The sequence below is a fragment of the Scomber scombrus genome, chromosome 17, assembly GCF_963691925.1.
Source record: "Scomber scombrus chromosome 17, fScoSco1.1, whole genome shotgun sequence".
Lineage (NCBI taxonomy): Eukaryota > Metazoa > Chordata > Actinopteri > Scombriformes > Scombridae > Scomber > Scomber scombrus.
In genome coordinates, this window is record NC_084986.1 from 14,023,643 (window position 1) to 14,040,052 (window position 16,410).

Here is a 16,410-nt window from a genome sequence, read left to right on the forward strand (position 1 = left end):
CACACACACACACACACCACACACACACACACGTGCGCGCGCACACACACACACACACACACACACACACACACACACACACACACACACACTGCCCTGACAGAGTTTTGTCTAAAACAAACTGGTCTATTATAGACATCGCCAAGCCATCTGCTCTCCTTCTTCTTCTCTCTCCAAAGGTGTTCACCTCTTGAGGGATTCTCCCATTCAAGGTCATGTGAGCATGTATGTGTGTTGCTTCATGTGTTTTAAGATGTGTTTTCCTACTGGACCAATGTTTTTTTAGAATAAACTCCCAGCAGGCATTAGGGAAGCCGACTCAATTCAATTGCATGTTAGTCTAGTAATACTGTTTAACCCATGAAGATACATTTATTTTGCCTGCTCTCAGATTGTTCAAGTTTCTCAGCTTCTCTGACCCTCCTGTAACCTGTTTATATACCAGACTTATTAGACAGGTAATACATTACTGATTTTTTTTTTTAACCTTTATTTTTTCAGGGGAAATTCACTGAGATCACCTGATCACATTCACAGCTGGAAGCTGTCCAGTTTAACCACAGTCTGATCTGTCAGCCACTGGGCAGTAGGTGGGGTTAAGGGCCTTGCTCAAGGGAGGGACAAGTGCTGCTTCTTCACTTTCCCCCCACCAAATTCATCCTGCTGGTCTGGGGAATTGAACCAGCAACCCTCCAGTCACAGGCTAGCTTCTCTAACTTTTACGCCACCACTGCCCCATTATTAATCGGTAGAATGTCTTCCTGGTTTAGCAGCTGTGTGTTAAGAGCTTCTAAGTGACTCTGGTCTACCTAAAGAGTCTGCTCTTCTGTCTGAGTCCTGTTTAGTCGTCCTCTTATAATCACTGACTTTCAATTAAAACTACATTTATACACACATTATTTGGACAATGATTTGATTCTCATTATCATGCAGAATGTGCCTTCAAGACATCTTAAATCAAGGTGATATCATGGATCGTACAAATCTTTTAAGAGCACAAATCTCTCAAGAATACTGCAATGTCACCACCTAGTGTCTGTTTTTGATACTATTATACGTTACATACAGCAGATGTCTTTAGTTGGACTGAAAAGCCAAACCAAAACATTAAAACCACCTACCTGATATTGTGTGGGCCCCCCTTGTGCTGCCAAAACAGCTCTGACCTGTCGAAGGGATCCTGAAGGTGTCCTCTGGTATCTGGCACCAACACCTTAGCAGCAGATCCTTTAAGTCCTGTAAGTTGCAAGTTGGAGTCTGCATTGTTTTTACCCTAAATTTAGTATTTAACTACTTTTCTCAAACATGGGCAGGATTTTATTTTTATTTATCTTTATTGCGCTTTTGCCTTAGAGACATCTGGTCTCAGAAAATGAGAAAATTGGTCAATTTCTGTTTCTGTTTGCCAGTGATTTTATTTTTTATTATTCTAAATATGAAAAGTAAATCAAGCCATTTAAAAAAAAAAAAAAGCTGTTTAAAAACAGCTCGTATTTCAATTTAATCTTTTGTATTTTAAAACGAAAATCAAATCGTTTTTTGTTTTCAATACTCGTTGCCCTCGTCTGTGGAACGCCCTTCCTTAACAGCTGAGGGCGCCACAATCTATTGAGACTTTTAAAAAGGGACTTAAAATATTTCTTTTTAATAGATCTTTTGTATTTTAATTATTTTCTGATGTTTTATGTTTTGTTTTTGTTTTGATTGTCTTGTAGCACTTTGAGTTTTGCCTTGCAAATGTAAAGTGCTTTATACATTATTATTAATATTATTATTATTATTAACCAAAAGATACACGGACCATAGGCCAAATGGTTAGCATGACACGGAAATAAACATAAAAACTAAACCTATATTTCATCTCACATTTCCACGTCATGTTTTGTATTAAACTTTAAACATTAAACTGTAATGGTCAAAATCCCTGGAACAGTAGAAATGTAATCATTTTCCTTAGAAAAACGGAACTTCGGTATTTCGAAGTCAGTTGTTTCCAGTCGGCGTGTTTTTGTGAACGAACCAGTCTCGCCCAACAACAAAATAAACGAAAAGATAATCAGGTAATTGTACGATAAATCATTTTAACACTAAAGACAAGCACATATTCCTGCTCTTTAAGTTCACTACGTTTGTAGTGTGTGCGACTTTAACATTATTACCTAAATTTAGCGCTGCACGGCCATTTTTCCTGTTTGCGTTAGCCTATTCATTTCCTGAATGAAGCTAACTTCAGCTAGCACGCAGCTGCTACAGCATTTGTGGGTTTGATGCTAACTGACAACGACTGCACGGCAGGACTTGAGTGAGTTTGTTTTAGCAAGGATATGCTAATTAGTTTCTTTGTACCATAGACTGTATATAAGAGCTTTATATAATAAGCTTTGTACAAATTAATTCAACATTTCCCTCCCCTCGTAACTCGTCTGTCTGCAGCCTCTTTTTTTAGTTCAGATCATGGAGTTTGCAGAGCTGATAAAGACGCCCAGGGTGGATGGGGTTGTCCTGCATCGACCTTTCATGCCCATTGTGGAGGGGACTTTGTGTTTGACTGGACATCACCTGATCCTCTCCTCCAGACAGGACAACACAGAAGAGCTGTGGCTGCTTCATTCAAACATTGACTCAATAGAGAAAAGGTGCTGAGCTTTTTTTTTTTTTTTAACCAAATTATGTTTTGGGGATTTTTCTTTTTTGTTAAATCCTACTGGCTTTCCATACAATTTCTTATCTCACACTCAAAGAGCCTCTTGATACTTGCAGAACTGTAGCAGCATTTTGTGGCTTCTGTGTCTAATTGGTACCTTTTTTGTTGTGTAGTGTTTGCTCAGAAACCGGCAAATGAGCAGGACATTTACTTTGAGGAACAGGGGTGGAAACACACAAGTTTTTGCAATGATGTTTTCCTTGCAGCTCTTGTGATCGTACAGTGGTGCCCTTTCATGTGACGTCTGTGAGGGCATCTCAAACAGCTTTAACAGGAAGTTTGAGAATGAATTTGGGCTGTCATTACAGCTTTTACCACAGACTGAGAACTTATATATTGTGGTTGCGCTTGAGGTTAATATGTATAACACAGAAAACTTCAAATTCTTACAATCAGCAAACTTTTTTTTTTTTTAAACATACTTTATTCAAGTAAGTGTATAAGGCATACAGAACTTAAAGATCTAGTACTTCCATTTTTTTCTCCTCCATTTTTAGCAAATAACAAAGGAATAGACACAATAAAAAAAATACAAATACAAACAAAGCCTGTTCACAAACCCACCAGGGTAGCCCACATATTCAAACTTTTGGCATTTTTGATTAAAATGACCAAAACGATTATTCAGTTGTCAAAATAGTTGCTAATTAATTTTCTGTCAGTTGACTCATTATAGATCTGTCAGGAATTCGTAAATTGGTGCTACCTGCTGTATTTCCATACATGCTTTTGATAAGAAATGGGAGGATTGTTCTTATAATGCTGTCTACAACTCACCAGCATTGTAGAAAATGCATGCAGACTGTTAATAAAATCTTTTTCTTAAATTCAAGTTTCTATAATGGCATTATCAATTTAGAACATACGGACATCTTTAAGGAAGTGTTTATAACATGCACAACATGAGTTTGTTTACAAAGGGAGTCCTCAGGATGATGAAAGTCAAATTGCACTTTATTGATTTGTTGTGTAAATTGCTTTTAGCTGTCCAACTGCCAGAAGGATCAGCTCTATTTCTGAGGGCAGTGGCAGGAGTGTTCCTAATAGCTAACAAGCTTGTTGTTAAGTGGGTAAATCCACGTTCAATCGTCTCTGCCATGCTTACCTTTTTAATCAAATCTTCAACCTGTCTTCTAGATTTGTGGGCTCTGTGGGAAGCATCATAGTCAAATGCAAAGACCTGAGGGTGATCCAGCTGGACATCCCTGGTATGGAGGAGTGTCTCAACATTGCCAGCTCTATTGAGGTAAGTATACTGTTAACTGCAAAATGTTCCCTGCTCAGTTTGAGAGGTTGTCATGTTTTGTTTTGTTTTTAGTTTCAGGTGAAATTCAATTCTACCTGTGATTAACAAATCCATGTACATTTTATGTCTCTCTAGGCTCTATCCACACTTGATTCAGTCTCCCTGATGTACCCTTTCTTCTACCGGCCCATGTTTGAAGTCATAGAAGATGGATGGAATTCTTTCCGTCCAGAGGATGCATTTAAAGACTTGGAGTCCATGGTATTGACATAATGAGTGACGATAATGTACTGGTTATACAGTAGGTAGGCCCTAATTAGTGTTTAACGCAGACGGGATGACTTGGAACAGTGAAATATGCTTTTTTTTAGGCAAAAAATCAGTACTCTGCTGTACGTAGTTTGCCACCCCTCTCTTAATGTGTCTCTATCCCATCTCTCAGACAGATGAGTGGAGGCTGAGTGAAGTCAACAAGGACTTCAGCGTGTGTCCTTCATACCCTCCTCTGGTGGCAGTGCCCAAAGATGTTGATGACGACACACTGAGGAAAGTAGCCACCTTCCGTCACAGTGGCCGTTTCCCAGTGCTTAGCTATTACCACAAGAAGAACGGCATGGTAAGTTTTGACTGTTTCTCTTCTGTATGATTGTTTAATAGCTGACAGTATTGTAGCACAGTACTGTTTACAGACAGTTGCCACTTCTTGAAAAGTCCTCAAATCAACTTCCATGTGCAGGTGATGATGCGATCAGGCCAGCCTCTCACAGGCACCAACGGGCGGCGGTGTAAGGAAGATGAGAAGTTGATCAATGCCACACTGCGGCCAGGCAAACGCGGCTACATCATCGACACACGCACCATCAATGTGGCCCAGCAGGCCAAAGCTCGGGGAGGAGGATTTGAGTCTGAAGCTAACTATCCACAGTGGAGGAGGATTCACAAGGCCATAGAAAGGTGGGTGATCACTGATGGCTTCAGAAGCTTTGTTTAATGTTTTTTTCTCACTTTATTTCTTTTGGTTCAACTCATAATTGTTATTTTCCAGGTCCAATGTCCTCCAGGAGAGCCTGATTAAGCTGGTGGAGGCGTGTAACGACCAGTCCCACAATATGGACCGCTGGTTGAGCAAACTCGAAGCTTCCAGCTGGCAGACTCATGTCAAGGAGATCCTCACCACTGCCTGCCTGGCTGCCCAGTGCATCGACAGGTCAGGGAGCTAAGTTTGGTTTATGTGCATTCAGTAATCCACAAGCAGTAAATTACTTTGTCCCAAAGATTTTGGCACTGTGTGAGGTCTTTTTTTATGCCTACATACTGGCAACAGCTGGGGCCGTAGGCCATATGTTTCTTGTTGTGTGTCCATCCTTCCTATTGTTGTGAATGTGATGTTTGAGGAACACCTTAAGGGAATTTCTTCAAATTTGGCACTAATGTCCACATGGACTCAAGGATAAACTGATTAGATTTTGGTGATCAAAAGACAAGGTCACTGTGACCTCAGAAAGCACATTTTTGGCCATAACTCAAGACTTCATAGGCTAATTATGACAAAGTTTCAACCAAATATTTCATAGGATAAAATTATTTTTATTTTCCATCCAAAAGGTTAAAAGTCAACTTCACTGTGACAGCATAATGTTTTTCCAAAACAGTTTTTGGTTAGTCTGGTCAGGTACTGAATTGGTGATACCAATCTTGGATGTCCACCTTGAAACTGTGCTGATTGTAGAGATCCTCTGTGCTGCCAGGTTGCAGATGTGTGTTCAAAGCAGCAGCATTCATATCTGAAGCATTGTCTACTGTCATGGCTACAACCTTATGTTTTATCAGAATCAGTTTTATTGGACAAACACTTGAACACATACAAGGAAAATATACTAATACCTTTTTATTAAATTCCTTCAAAGTCTTCACTACAGACATGAATATAAACTGCAACTTGACTTGGAGGCATACAAACGTGAGATGGTGTTTCTAGTTTTTTTCAGAGGTGATGAGTAGTTGCACAAATGACAGGGCATATATATATTTATTTATTCATATATATGTATGAATCTTATATGATTTGACAGGTTGTATGGGAAATGTTTTATCATTTTAATTCATGAATACTCACATTGTTGCTGTAACAAATTTGTCTGCATCCTTTGTACCAAATTAAGCAGCACACTAATCATGATGTACTGCAATGACTGAGATTACAGTTTATACAGTAGGCTGCTCAAGATGTTCAAACATTAGAAACACTTGTGACAGACGGTGAGCATGTATGTTTGTCTCAGGGAGGGAGCATCAGTGCTTGTTCATGGTACAGAAGGGACAGACACCACCCTGCAGGTGACCTCCTTGGCTCAGATCATCCTTGATCCAGCCTGCAGGACCATCAGAGGCTTCCAGGGCCTGGTGGAGCGAGAGTGGCTCCAGGTGAGCTCCTCTGACCTTTTGAAGCACCGCTCAACCCTCTTTTTTAACCCTTCCTGATAGCATTATTGAGCATCATGAAGTATATTAAAGCTAATCTGATATTTCCTCATGCCCCTTCTCATCTCTATGAACCCCTACCCAGGCGGGTCACCCGTTCCAGCAGCGCTGCGCCCTGTCAGCCTACTCCAACAGCAAGCCTCGCCAAGAGTCTCCTGGCTTCCTACTCTTCTTGGACTGTGTGTGGCAGATTATTCGCCAATTTCCATGCTCCTTTGAATTCAGTGAGACCTTCTTGGTGCTTCTCTTTGAGCACGCCTATGCCTCTCAGTTTGGTACTTTCCTGGGCAACAGCGCAGCTGAGAGGTAAGTCTGAAGTCTGTCTGGCAACCATATGTCATTGTGTTTCACATGGGTCTGTTATGTTGTGCACCTGCTAATGCAATAAATCATAGTAGACATGCAGTACAATGTTCCAAGAAAGTTACATCATGTTAAAAACATTTTATGGAGCTGTGCCTTCACCTTTTGGAGCTACTGGCCACTAAGCAGCTTTACTAAAAAACACATTTGTGGATTAGGTGACTTTCCGAAAGTCAATCATAAAGTTTTCAGTGAGGGAAAGGAGAAATATCCTTGTTCATCCAGGGATGTATCATTGTACAAGTTACAAACCCTCATCCACAAACTTTAGGCAATCACTGCTCTTTTTGGTTAACCTAACACCCTCTCACCCTTTTCACAGAGCCAAACTGTCTCTGCCTGAAAAGACTGTGTCCCTGTGGTCATGGGTGAATCGGCCCCAGGAGCTGGAGCGACTGACCAACCCGCTCTATGAGGCCAACAGTCTCGTGATCTGGCCCTCTGTGGCCCCTCAGAGTCTGCTGCTGTGGGAGGGTAAGAACCAAAGAAAACAAACATGCCGTGACTCAGATTATATGACCTTTAGAAAGGGGTTCTCTGTAGAAGCTAACACCCTGCAACAGTGTGTCTCAACACTCATAATATCATAGAACAGCCATATTTAGTTCATATTCTGTGTTATGTGTTAGGGATAACTAACATAGTAAGAAATACATTAAAACAAAAGTAAACAGAAACAAACTCAACTGATCTTTGGACTAAAGACCTACAAGTGAAAATATCCACAAGGGAGGCAAATACAAGCAAAAGTGGCTGTTGGATAATTAAAGTTGGAACTTTTTTTGAAAGACTGGAACAGATGAAAAAAGCAGGTTAGGGATGTTGTGCTCATCATGAAGGTATCACTAGAAATTAAAGTTCTGTGTCACAAAATGTCAACTGTTGCATGGAAAATGTCCACACTTTAGAAGAATATACTTATTATGGGCTAAAAGTAGCACTAGTGGACTGTACCAGTTTTTTCGGTTGGTGTATGTTAAATTTGTGCCACAGCATACTGGGAGCAGACTACACTACTGATAGCAATGCTGTTGCCGGTATTATTGTTTGACACAGAAAATCTGCCTCTGTGCATCAACCTGTAAGACTGCATACTGTGTTTTTATGGCGTGACACAGCGTTAAATGCCATCCACTGGGTTTGACTTGGTTTATGCTGGGATAAACCTGAAACCTGAGTGAGCTGGCTTAAACGTATTAGCTGAAACAGTAATTAGAAATGGGTGTGGAAACTTGTGTAACAACCGCAGGTCTTCTGCCGTAAGTCATTCTTTGTCTCATGTGGGATCCATTGGCTGTGTAAGGAGGTGTGATCACATTTTTCTCAAACAGACATTGTGAAGTTTCACCAGAAGGGGGCACCGTTGATCTCACAATTTGTATCTCTGATAAACTGACTCAGCCTGTAAGTATTAATTATTGAAGCACATTCATTTGGTTACCCACACAAAGTAACAAACATACATACACGCATATTTCAAAGGGAAATTTGCCACATTGTCAGCAAGTCATTTTGGATATATTAAACAACTCGACGCACTCTTATGTCACACTTGTCGAGTCATATGACCTGCTGAACCAACACGTCACACTAATGACAAAACAATAGAAATAGTTCATACAGTAAGGCTTAAATTTAAAATGATAAACGCATTTAGCTTAAATAAAATAATTAGCGTTACATGAAGAGGTTAAATTCTACGTGTGACTGTTATATGACTTTTTAACTCTGATTTGGCTTTCAGCACCTTTCACATTTTGAGCATTGCTCAGATAGCTCCTCTGGCACATCAGTAAGGAGTTTCACTTGCATGTTTGCCATATTATAGGTTGCACAGTAGGTATCTTCACTGATACCTGAGACACCCAAAGCTCTCCTATGCATGCTAATCTTAGACCTGTGGCACACTTTTGTGTTTGTCTGTGGCAACATTGTCATAAAATACATTTATAAATTAAGTTTCTTCGCCTCCATCACTGAATTTTGTAAAAAAAAAAAAACATGTTTGTGGAAAGTGACTATTTGTTTCTATTGATTTTATTGTAATTTTAAATCAAGGATAACATGGAATTAGCAGAGTGTGTCCTCACCCATTACTGCTGGAAATATATTGTCTATTATTTCATAATTTCTGGGATAATAAAGGCTTAATTCAATGCATTGAGCATATTAAATACGACTGAAAGAGATAATACATTTGCTTCCTAAATGACAGTATTTTAGGAAGTTTGGTTTGGAAAGTGGTAAGGGTTTTTTTCCCCCCAGAGCAAAATGTATGATAGTGAGTATAATCTTTATTGAAATGAGGACAGCTGGGTTCATTTCAGTGATTGTGAACTAAACTTGAACTTGCTGAATCTCAAATCTGCACAAAGAAAAGGCAATTTCTAAAGAAAAAAAAACAGGGGGAGGGGTTTAGACAGAATAGGGTTCAGTAGGTTCAGACGTTCCTGTGTGAGGGGGGAGGGCCCGCTTCCTGCCTAAATCCTTTTTCAGCCTATACGAACTGAAACGTATGTGAAATGACTGAAGCACGTGAAATACAACAGCCATCCCGCTTACGCAGCTCTTTTACAGAGAGTGACGCACACTCCTGGACCCACTTCAAAGACCCCGTGTGCGTCTAAATCTGTATTACCATACACTCCTCTAACATTTCCAGGCCATGTTGAGGGCACAAATGTTCTACTTTGACTAGACAAGTCATTTCAGTAGGAATATAGACAAGAAATACTACAACTAATGTGTGACAAGATTCGCTGAGTCATTGCTGTGGATCTGGAACAGAGTTGAATGAGTTTTTCGTGTTTCGACATAAAAGTAGAGCAGCATTGTGAGGGCACTGCACTATTATAATAGGAAACTCGAGCTACAGATCTCTATTCTTTTGTACTTACTGTGCAATCCAGATAGAGCAGCAACTACCAATTATTTTTATTGTTCAGTAATTTATTTTAATGATTAAATCACTTTGTCTATGAAATACAATTCCTTAGAGCCCTCATCAGTCAACATTTTAAAAAATAAACAGTTTATGATCATGTAAAACAGAAAAATCAAATCCTCACATTTGAAAAGCTATAACCTGTAATTTGTTTGCTGTTTTTTTGCTTTGAAAGTGATTGTTGGATTATCAAAATGGTTATTTTTTCAGTTGAGCATATAGCTGATACTGCAATATATCCAGAGACAAAGATGTTGAAATCTTGTTGGCAATGTTTGCCTCATATATTTAATATCGATGCCCTCCAGGCACACACAAGTGATCCACCGGTTCAAATTTGGGGCACAAAACGCATAAAACACCAACTGTTGGTAGTTAATTAATTATCATAATACTGTCCATCACATTTACTTAAACTTTAGATTGATTAATTCCAACGCATATTTGAACATAATTCAATTTACAATCTCAATTAAAAGTAATATACGTAGCATTTTAGCCATGTTGAGGTACATCATTGAGGTTTTTTTTAACATATATTTCTCAGGGATTTTGATTGGGAAAAGCTTGGGCACTTACACTTGCTCTCACTGTGACCAACCAGTCATCTTTGTGCTGTGTTGTACATTCAGTCAAACTAAACATCGCTGCGGTGACACTTGTGTTTCCACTCTATCAGTTCAACAAGTCACTCTGCCAAAATCCCCCCACCCACCATCACAGTGTGGGTGTGAGAGAGGGGAGGTTTACAATCAGTGCTCTGTTCCAACACAGTTCCATGTCTGTTGACATTGCCTTCAGCCTCAAGAACGTTTGGTGCTGCTGCTCAAAGAGTCATTTCAAATGTGTCGATCCACTTAATCCGATTGCTTTTTACAGTTAATAAGTTGTCTATACCCTCTTTATAATTGTCTGTGTATTGTATGAAAGCTCTGTGTTTTCTCACCAACAATAACTGCACACACTGCCTTTGTTGTGTGTCTTGGATGCAGTATTTAGAAACACAACAGCCTTTCAATAGGGTTTCATAACTTAATAGCGCTCTCCCCTCTTTTATCACAGGAGTGTTCCTTCGCTGGAACCGCTCCTCCAAGTGTTTGGATGAGGCCTACGAGGAAATGGTTCATATAATTGAGTACAACAAGGAGCTTCAGAACAAAGTAAACAGCCTACGCAGGCAGCTGGCCCAGCTGGAAACTGAAGATCCTCTACTTCAAACGCCATAGAAAGAGCTGGAAGAAAAAGGTAGAGAATGTGGAAAATGACTAAATACAAAAGCAGTTCTATGTCATCCTGGTTTTAGGTTTAAGTTCTTATCAAACATTTGAGAATATGTAGTCTAAATGATTCTAATTTGATTTTGAACATGATTGTTACTGCATGTTTGTTGGAATTGGCAAAATCAATCTCTCTTTGAATTTGTCAGCTTCAATGCAGTTACTCGTTACACAGCGTACATGACTGAATGGACTCAAAGAGTGCCACAAAGCTTTACATCTATGAAGAACTCACATTTTCCACTTATATTGCCATATTGTCTCATTCAAACTAAGGAATAAGAGGGAAACATTCAGAAACAGAAACAAATGCCAGTTATTTCTCAAAGCGCTGCTAAAAGCCAAACATCCTTCATGTAGTACTCCAATATTAGCATGCATGCAAACCTGTAGACACAGAAAAAAAGACAGTTTTCAGTTTCAGTAAATTATACTTTGGCTTGTCAGCTCATTTCACAGTCGCTAATATAGTCAAATCCCCACGTCTCACACTCACTGACTCTCATTTGCATGCACAAACTAATTTTTAAATAATACTACATGTTTAGACTCCAATGTACTGTATTTGTGGGCATTGATCGTGGTCAGGAGTGGATATCGGAGCGTTTGGAGGACGGTCAGATGTACACTTACTTCTGAGTAACATTCCTATCACATCCTACTGAATGTATATGCCACTGAAAAGCACTGCATAGTAACTATGGCAACATATAGGGTGCTACAAGACAGCATGTGACTTTGCTGCATGATGAGGTGATATAATAAGCGTAGGCAGGGTCAGCACCTAATGTACTATACAAAGACAGGGGAGGCTTGTTTAATATGAATTTGACCAAAATATCCTGGTTCTCGTATGTTAATCTCATTACTTTCCATTACCAGTACGTACCATGACCAGAGTTATGAATAAATTAGACAGAAGATGTATCTAATACAACCATATAAAACAGTAATGTCCATCAGCTTGCCTGGTTTTGTTTGGTCAATATTCTTTCCGAATCTCATTGCGCACAATAGTAAAAAAGTATATATATTTGAGAGTATGAAGCAGGAAAAAAAAGAGTAAAAGTGGTTGCTATGGTTATGTCGGCCATGTTGGCCATTGGTTTATTAATGAGACTTTAAAGAGTTGGCCACAAGAAGGTTTTGTCTGCTTATAAGTGAAAACATGATCGCTTTATAAACTAGTTTATATTTTGGGAATTAAAATTCTGTAATTGTTGCATTCAAGGACATTATTGAACAAACAGCATTTCTATTCTTTTATAGTTTAAGATCTAAATCTAATGCACTTTGTGTGAAAGGCATTTCAGTTACTTTATGTGTATATATGTGTGTGAAGCCATACTATACTACAATGTCAAAAAATGTCCTCTTGTAATTATAATTCTTTTAATTAAATTTTTTTTCTTGTTAGTGCAAAATATTAGATGATAATTGTATTCCTATTAATTGTGAAAATATGCCAATATATCCAATTCACATAAACTGAAACATAATTATCAGCATCCATCTCACAGACCTGGAAACAGTGAAGTTATAAAAACATGCGTCAGGTATTTCTAAGTTTTTAATTACGCCGTCATTAAAGCAGTTAGACATGTTTAAAACAACTTGACGTAACTGCTCTTGGCCACAGTGACACTAAAGCTCATATTTTAACTGCTTACAGCCACATCGAGAAAGCTTTATGCTGCATGGAAAATACAGAAAAGTGACCTTTTTGTTGTTGGTAGAATTCAATCTACAATGTTCTGCTTAGGCTTTCTAACACTTTCTACAATACATCTGATTGTCTCCATATTGTCTTAACATGCTTCATCTATTTTGCTTTGAGAATGATGTAATAATCACACTAAACTGAACTGATTCCAGCCACTACTTTAATCTGCTTGATAAAGGGAAAGTTTACATGTATATTTCATGTGTGCACTATATACACATAGTTTCCTTCAGCAAGAAAGGCTTAATTTGTTGCTTAGTGTGTGCATGAATGGAGCACAGTTTAATTAAGGTCCTGGTGTCATTGTACACATGTCCTATGCTCGCATTACGCAGAATATCCTCTATGCTTTGTCAAAGTCAACAAAACTCTAAAAGATTATCAGCGCTGTGGACTGATAATCATTTTGTTTGTTTGTTGTTGTTCTACTTATCAGCTATGTGCAATGCCTTACTGCAGAACTGGTATTCAAAATGAAAAAGATTTAAGTACTTTAATCACTGCTGATCAGATATTTGTAAAAATCAATAATTGTTGAAAAGCTTACAAGCCATTAAAAATTACAGCACAAGATATGTTTGATCATGTAATTATTTCAAGGGTTTCTGTTCTCACAGCAAGAGTTTCATAATTGTAACTTACTGTGTTTATTGTTGATTGTGTTAACATTTCATAATAATAAATTCATTATTACATGAACTTGTCTTATGTATTTATGTGCTAAACTTTAAAGCTGTGTTTTTACGCGTTTTAGAGTCTTTCAGCTCCTTGTTGCAGTTTGGTTTTAAAGCCTGCAAATATAATGTTTTGGTTCACATTTAACACTTTCACCAACCTAATTTTTCAGCCATAGTAGGCAGATGCTTTTAGCAACATACAAAAGATACCAAGCAGCAGAAAGACAAAGTTAGCGACTAGATGGTGACAACAGTGGAGCATTTAGCAGCTAAAGATCCAGCTATTTCCCTCAGGAGATCTAAACAGAGCTAAGAAAAGTGAAAATTGGGTTTCCATAAACTCCAAATGAATGCCAATTTTGCACCTAGTCGCCTTTATGTGTAAATAAGCATTGCCAGCATTAACACCATGAAAGCTTTATAAGGTGCTAAAATGTCAATTGTTTGGTTTGCATTCTGTTCTGTTCTCCCGGGTGACCAAAAATAACCGGATTGATTGCTATTTTTTGGTCACATGCCCAGTGATGCAGGAGGGGCTTGCCACTGTAATGACAGGTGGTGTAGTCCCCATATGTCTCGTCCAGTGATTAGTAAACAGCACCCCAGCCCGCCGCCTCACAAAATGTGCTGCCATAGCTGTGACGAATGGATCATCTGATAAGGTGACTGTGGAAAAAATAGCCGAGCATCAGCTGCTTCATGAGGGCATGTGATGGCAGCCAGTGTTTACAGTGCTATCGTTCTACATCACTCCCGCTCCATATTAATGTGGCCTTGGGTCTGTCACTACTCTGATTTCCTGGCTGATTGCCCTGCTTAACCAATCACACTGGATGCTAGACAGCCTCTTGGAATCGAGTGTAGTGGACATTTTTGGTGCATACCATTGAAAAGTTGGGGTGTCTCTCTCAAAAGCACCTTGACAACATGATAAATAATGTGTTTTTGTCTTGACTGCCCAGATGTTGTCAGCTGTGGTTAAATCCCTCCTCCATCATTACCTAACACTCAAGTACTAGTTCATTTAACTAGGTATCCTTTTCCTCTCATGTCGCTTGGGAATTAAAAGTATCAGTGGAGCACCTTGAGATTCATCATGATTGCAATCCAAGTTTTTCTCAAAAATGTCCTGGTTTCGTTTGTGGAAAAGTGTGTCAGTTTACAGGTTAACTTGTTTCTGTGTAAGTTATTTCCACCCTAGTGATGACAGGCATGGGGGTGTGCACTGGTCCACCACTCACACACCAGCACAGATTTCAAGCCCACCCTTTGCTCACCCCACTCCGAGACTTCGCCAACCTCTTATCTACTGTAAACAAACCTCAAAGTCAAACAAAGGGTGTGTACATGCTCGCATCATTCTTTCACCTTGATAAACATGAATGGGTTCTGCTACATTCAGTCAGGCTGATTTTTCATGTTACATAAACCTGCAGGGCAACCGCAATGGTTTTGTTGTTAAGTATTTAATTACCTAAGCATTAAAAGTGTTTGATTACTCGACCACATCAGGTTTATCCTGTTATGCTTCAAGTCCAACTATGTCTAAATGACTTATCTCAGTATTTGTATAGGCTTAGTATACACGTGAGCTCAATTGGTTCAGGAGTTTCATCTTTGCGGTCGATGTCCCAGATTTTTGTTGTTGGGTCTGTACTGCCCATATTAATATCCTATAAAATAATAGTTTTATCTGAGTTATAGTAATATTACAGGAGGTAAGTCTGTATTAAGTCCACTAGAAATTCATAACAAAAACACATATGTAGTCAGCAAGAAAATGAGCAGTGATGGCATATATATTATTATTATTGTTATTATTATTATTATTATTATTATTATTATTATTATTATTATTATTATTTATGGTCATTTTGTGTTATTTGTTTTTTCTACTTTTGCTCCACTACTACATACTTGCACATTAAGATTTTACATACAAAACATATGATGTATTGTTTTAATTAAAATAATTTACAATAGCCTGTATAAAGTTGTTATCATGAGCTCTATGTCAACCAGCTACAATGTTAACAGTATTCACCATTCACTAGTATAATACAGTAATATTACTCTATTCTTCATTTTACTAATACTAACCTATCTTAATACTTCAGTGAAATTTGAATGCCAGACGTTTACTTGTAATACAATATAGTAACATTGTAGTATTGCAACATTTACTTGACATCCTCATGGAGCTCATCATCTTCAAATTGCAAGCCATCTGAAGTAACTAAATCTAAGACAACATGAAGACAGAATTATTTGCTGTTCTTATGGCAACCAAAATCTCTATAAACACAAAGCAGTGATAAACCAAACTAAACTACAATACTGCAACTCACATTTTGCTCCTAAATATTGACAATCATATATGACATGTTGTGTAAGAGCTTAAACAATTAGTTGATTGATTAGTCAGTCAACAGGAAATTAATTGGCAGTTGGTTTGATGAATATTTGCTATTTTCCTAAGTCTTCTGTGATAGTTCACTGAATGTCTTTGGTTTGGACAAACGATGGCAATATAAACATGTAGAGGTGACCTCTGGGAAATTGTGTTTTCTCTATATTTTCTGAGATTGTATAGACAATACGATTAGTGGATACTGGATATATGAATGAATATATGTATATATGTGTTATACAATACATTTATATTGCATCTTGATTGCCTTGTGATTACCTTGTTCACCATTTTTTGTACCCTCCACACTTGAGGCTTCATCCCTGCTTATCAATCACCTTGGTCACGTGGCTCCGTGGACGTGTGCGTGTCCAGGTTCAGTTTTTGGAGACAACACGTAAAAAACCGGCGGTGAATGGACTCACAGACATGATCCGCAGCAGCGAGGAGCAGCTGCAGGACGCCGGGTGCCTGTGACGCTCTGTGGGAGTGGTCTGTGAGGGAGGACCGCACCTCCGAGGCTCCACCAATCGCAGAGAAAGCCGGCATCCCCTGAATCCAGATGGCCGCTGATATATAGCTTGA

General features: G+C 38.7%; 1 protein-coding gene across 2 annotated transcripts; it reads left to right on the plus strand.

Annotated features, from left to right (window-relative positions):
* The first annotated feature begins 2,018 nt into the window (after nucleotides 1–2,018).
* Nucleotides 2,019–13,365, plus strand: mtmr9 (myotubularin related protein 9). Of its 2 annotated transcripts, none has more exons than XM_062437552.1 (11): nucleotides 2,019–2,060; nucleotides 2,434–2,636; nucleotides 3,842–3,950; nucleotides 4,086–4,211; nucleotides 4,393–4,566; nucleotides 4,687–4,904; nucleotides 4,996–5,157; nucleotides 6,233–6,374; nucleotides 6,517–6,737; nucleotides 7,117–7,268; nucleotides 10,801–13,365. In XM_062437552.1, exons 2-11 carry the CDS (start codon nucleotides 2,455–2,457, stop codon nucleotides 10,962–10,964), a joined length of 1,650 nt encoding a protein of 549 aa, XP_062293536.1. In that variant the 5' UTR covers nucleotides 2,019–2,060; nucleotides 2,434–2,454; the 3' UTR covers nucleotides 10,965–13,365. The 2 variants fall into 2 exon arrangements, with proteins under 2 accessions (XP_062293536.1, XP_062293535.1); XM_062437551.1 differs by having other exon boundaries at nucleotides 2,052–2,302.
* The last annotated feature ends 3,045 nt before the right edge of the window (nucleotides 13,366–16,410 follow it).

What these genes read in the sequence shown, in the direction of transcription:
- mtmr9 (XM_062437552.1), top strand. Translation starts at nt 2,455, where the DNA reads ATGGAGTTTGCAGAGCTGATAAAGACGCCCAGGGTGGATGGGGTTGTC. An exon ending in TTAAAGACTTGGAGTCCATG is followed by an intron (nt 4,212 to 4,392) that starts GTATTGACATAA and finishes CCCATCTCTCAG; the next exon opens with ACAGATGAGTGGAGGCTGAG. An exon ending in TGGAGCGAGAGTGGCTCCAG is followed by an intron (nt 6,375 to 6,516) that starts GTGAGCTCCTCT and finishes ACCCCTACCCAG; the next exon opens with GCGGGTCACCCGTTCCAGCA.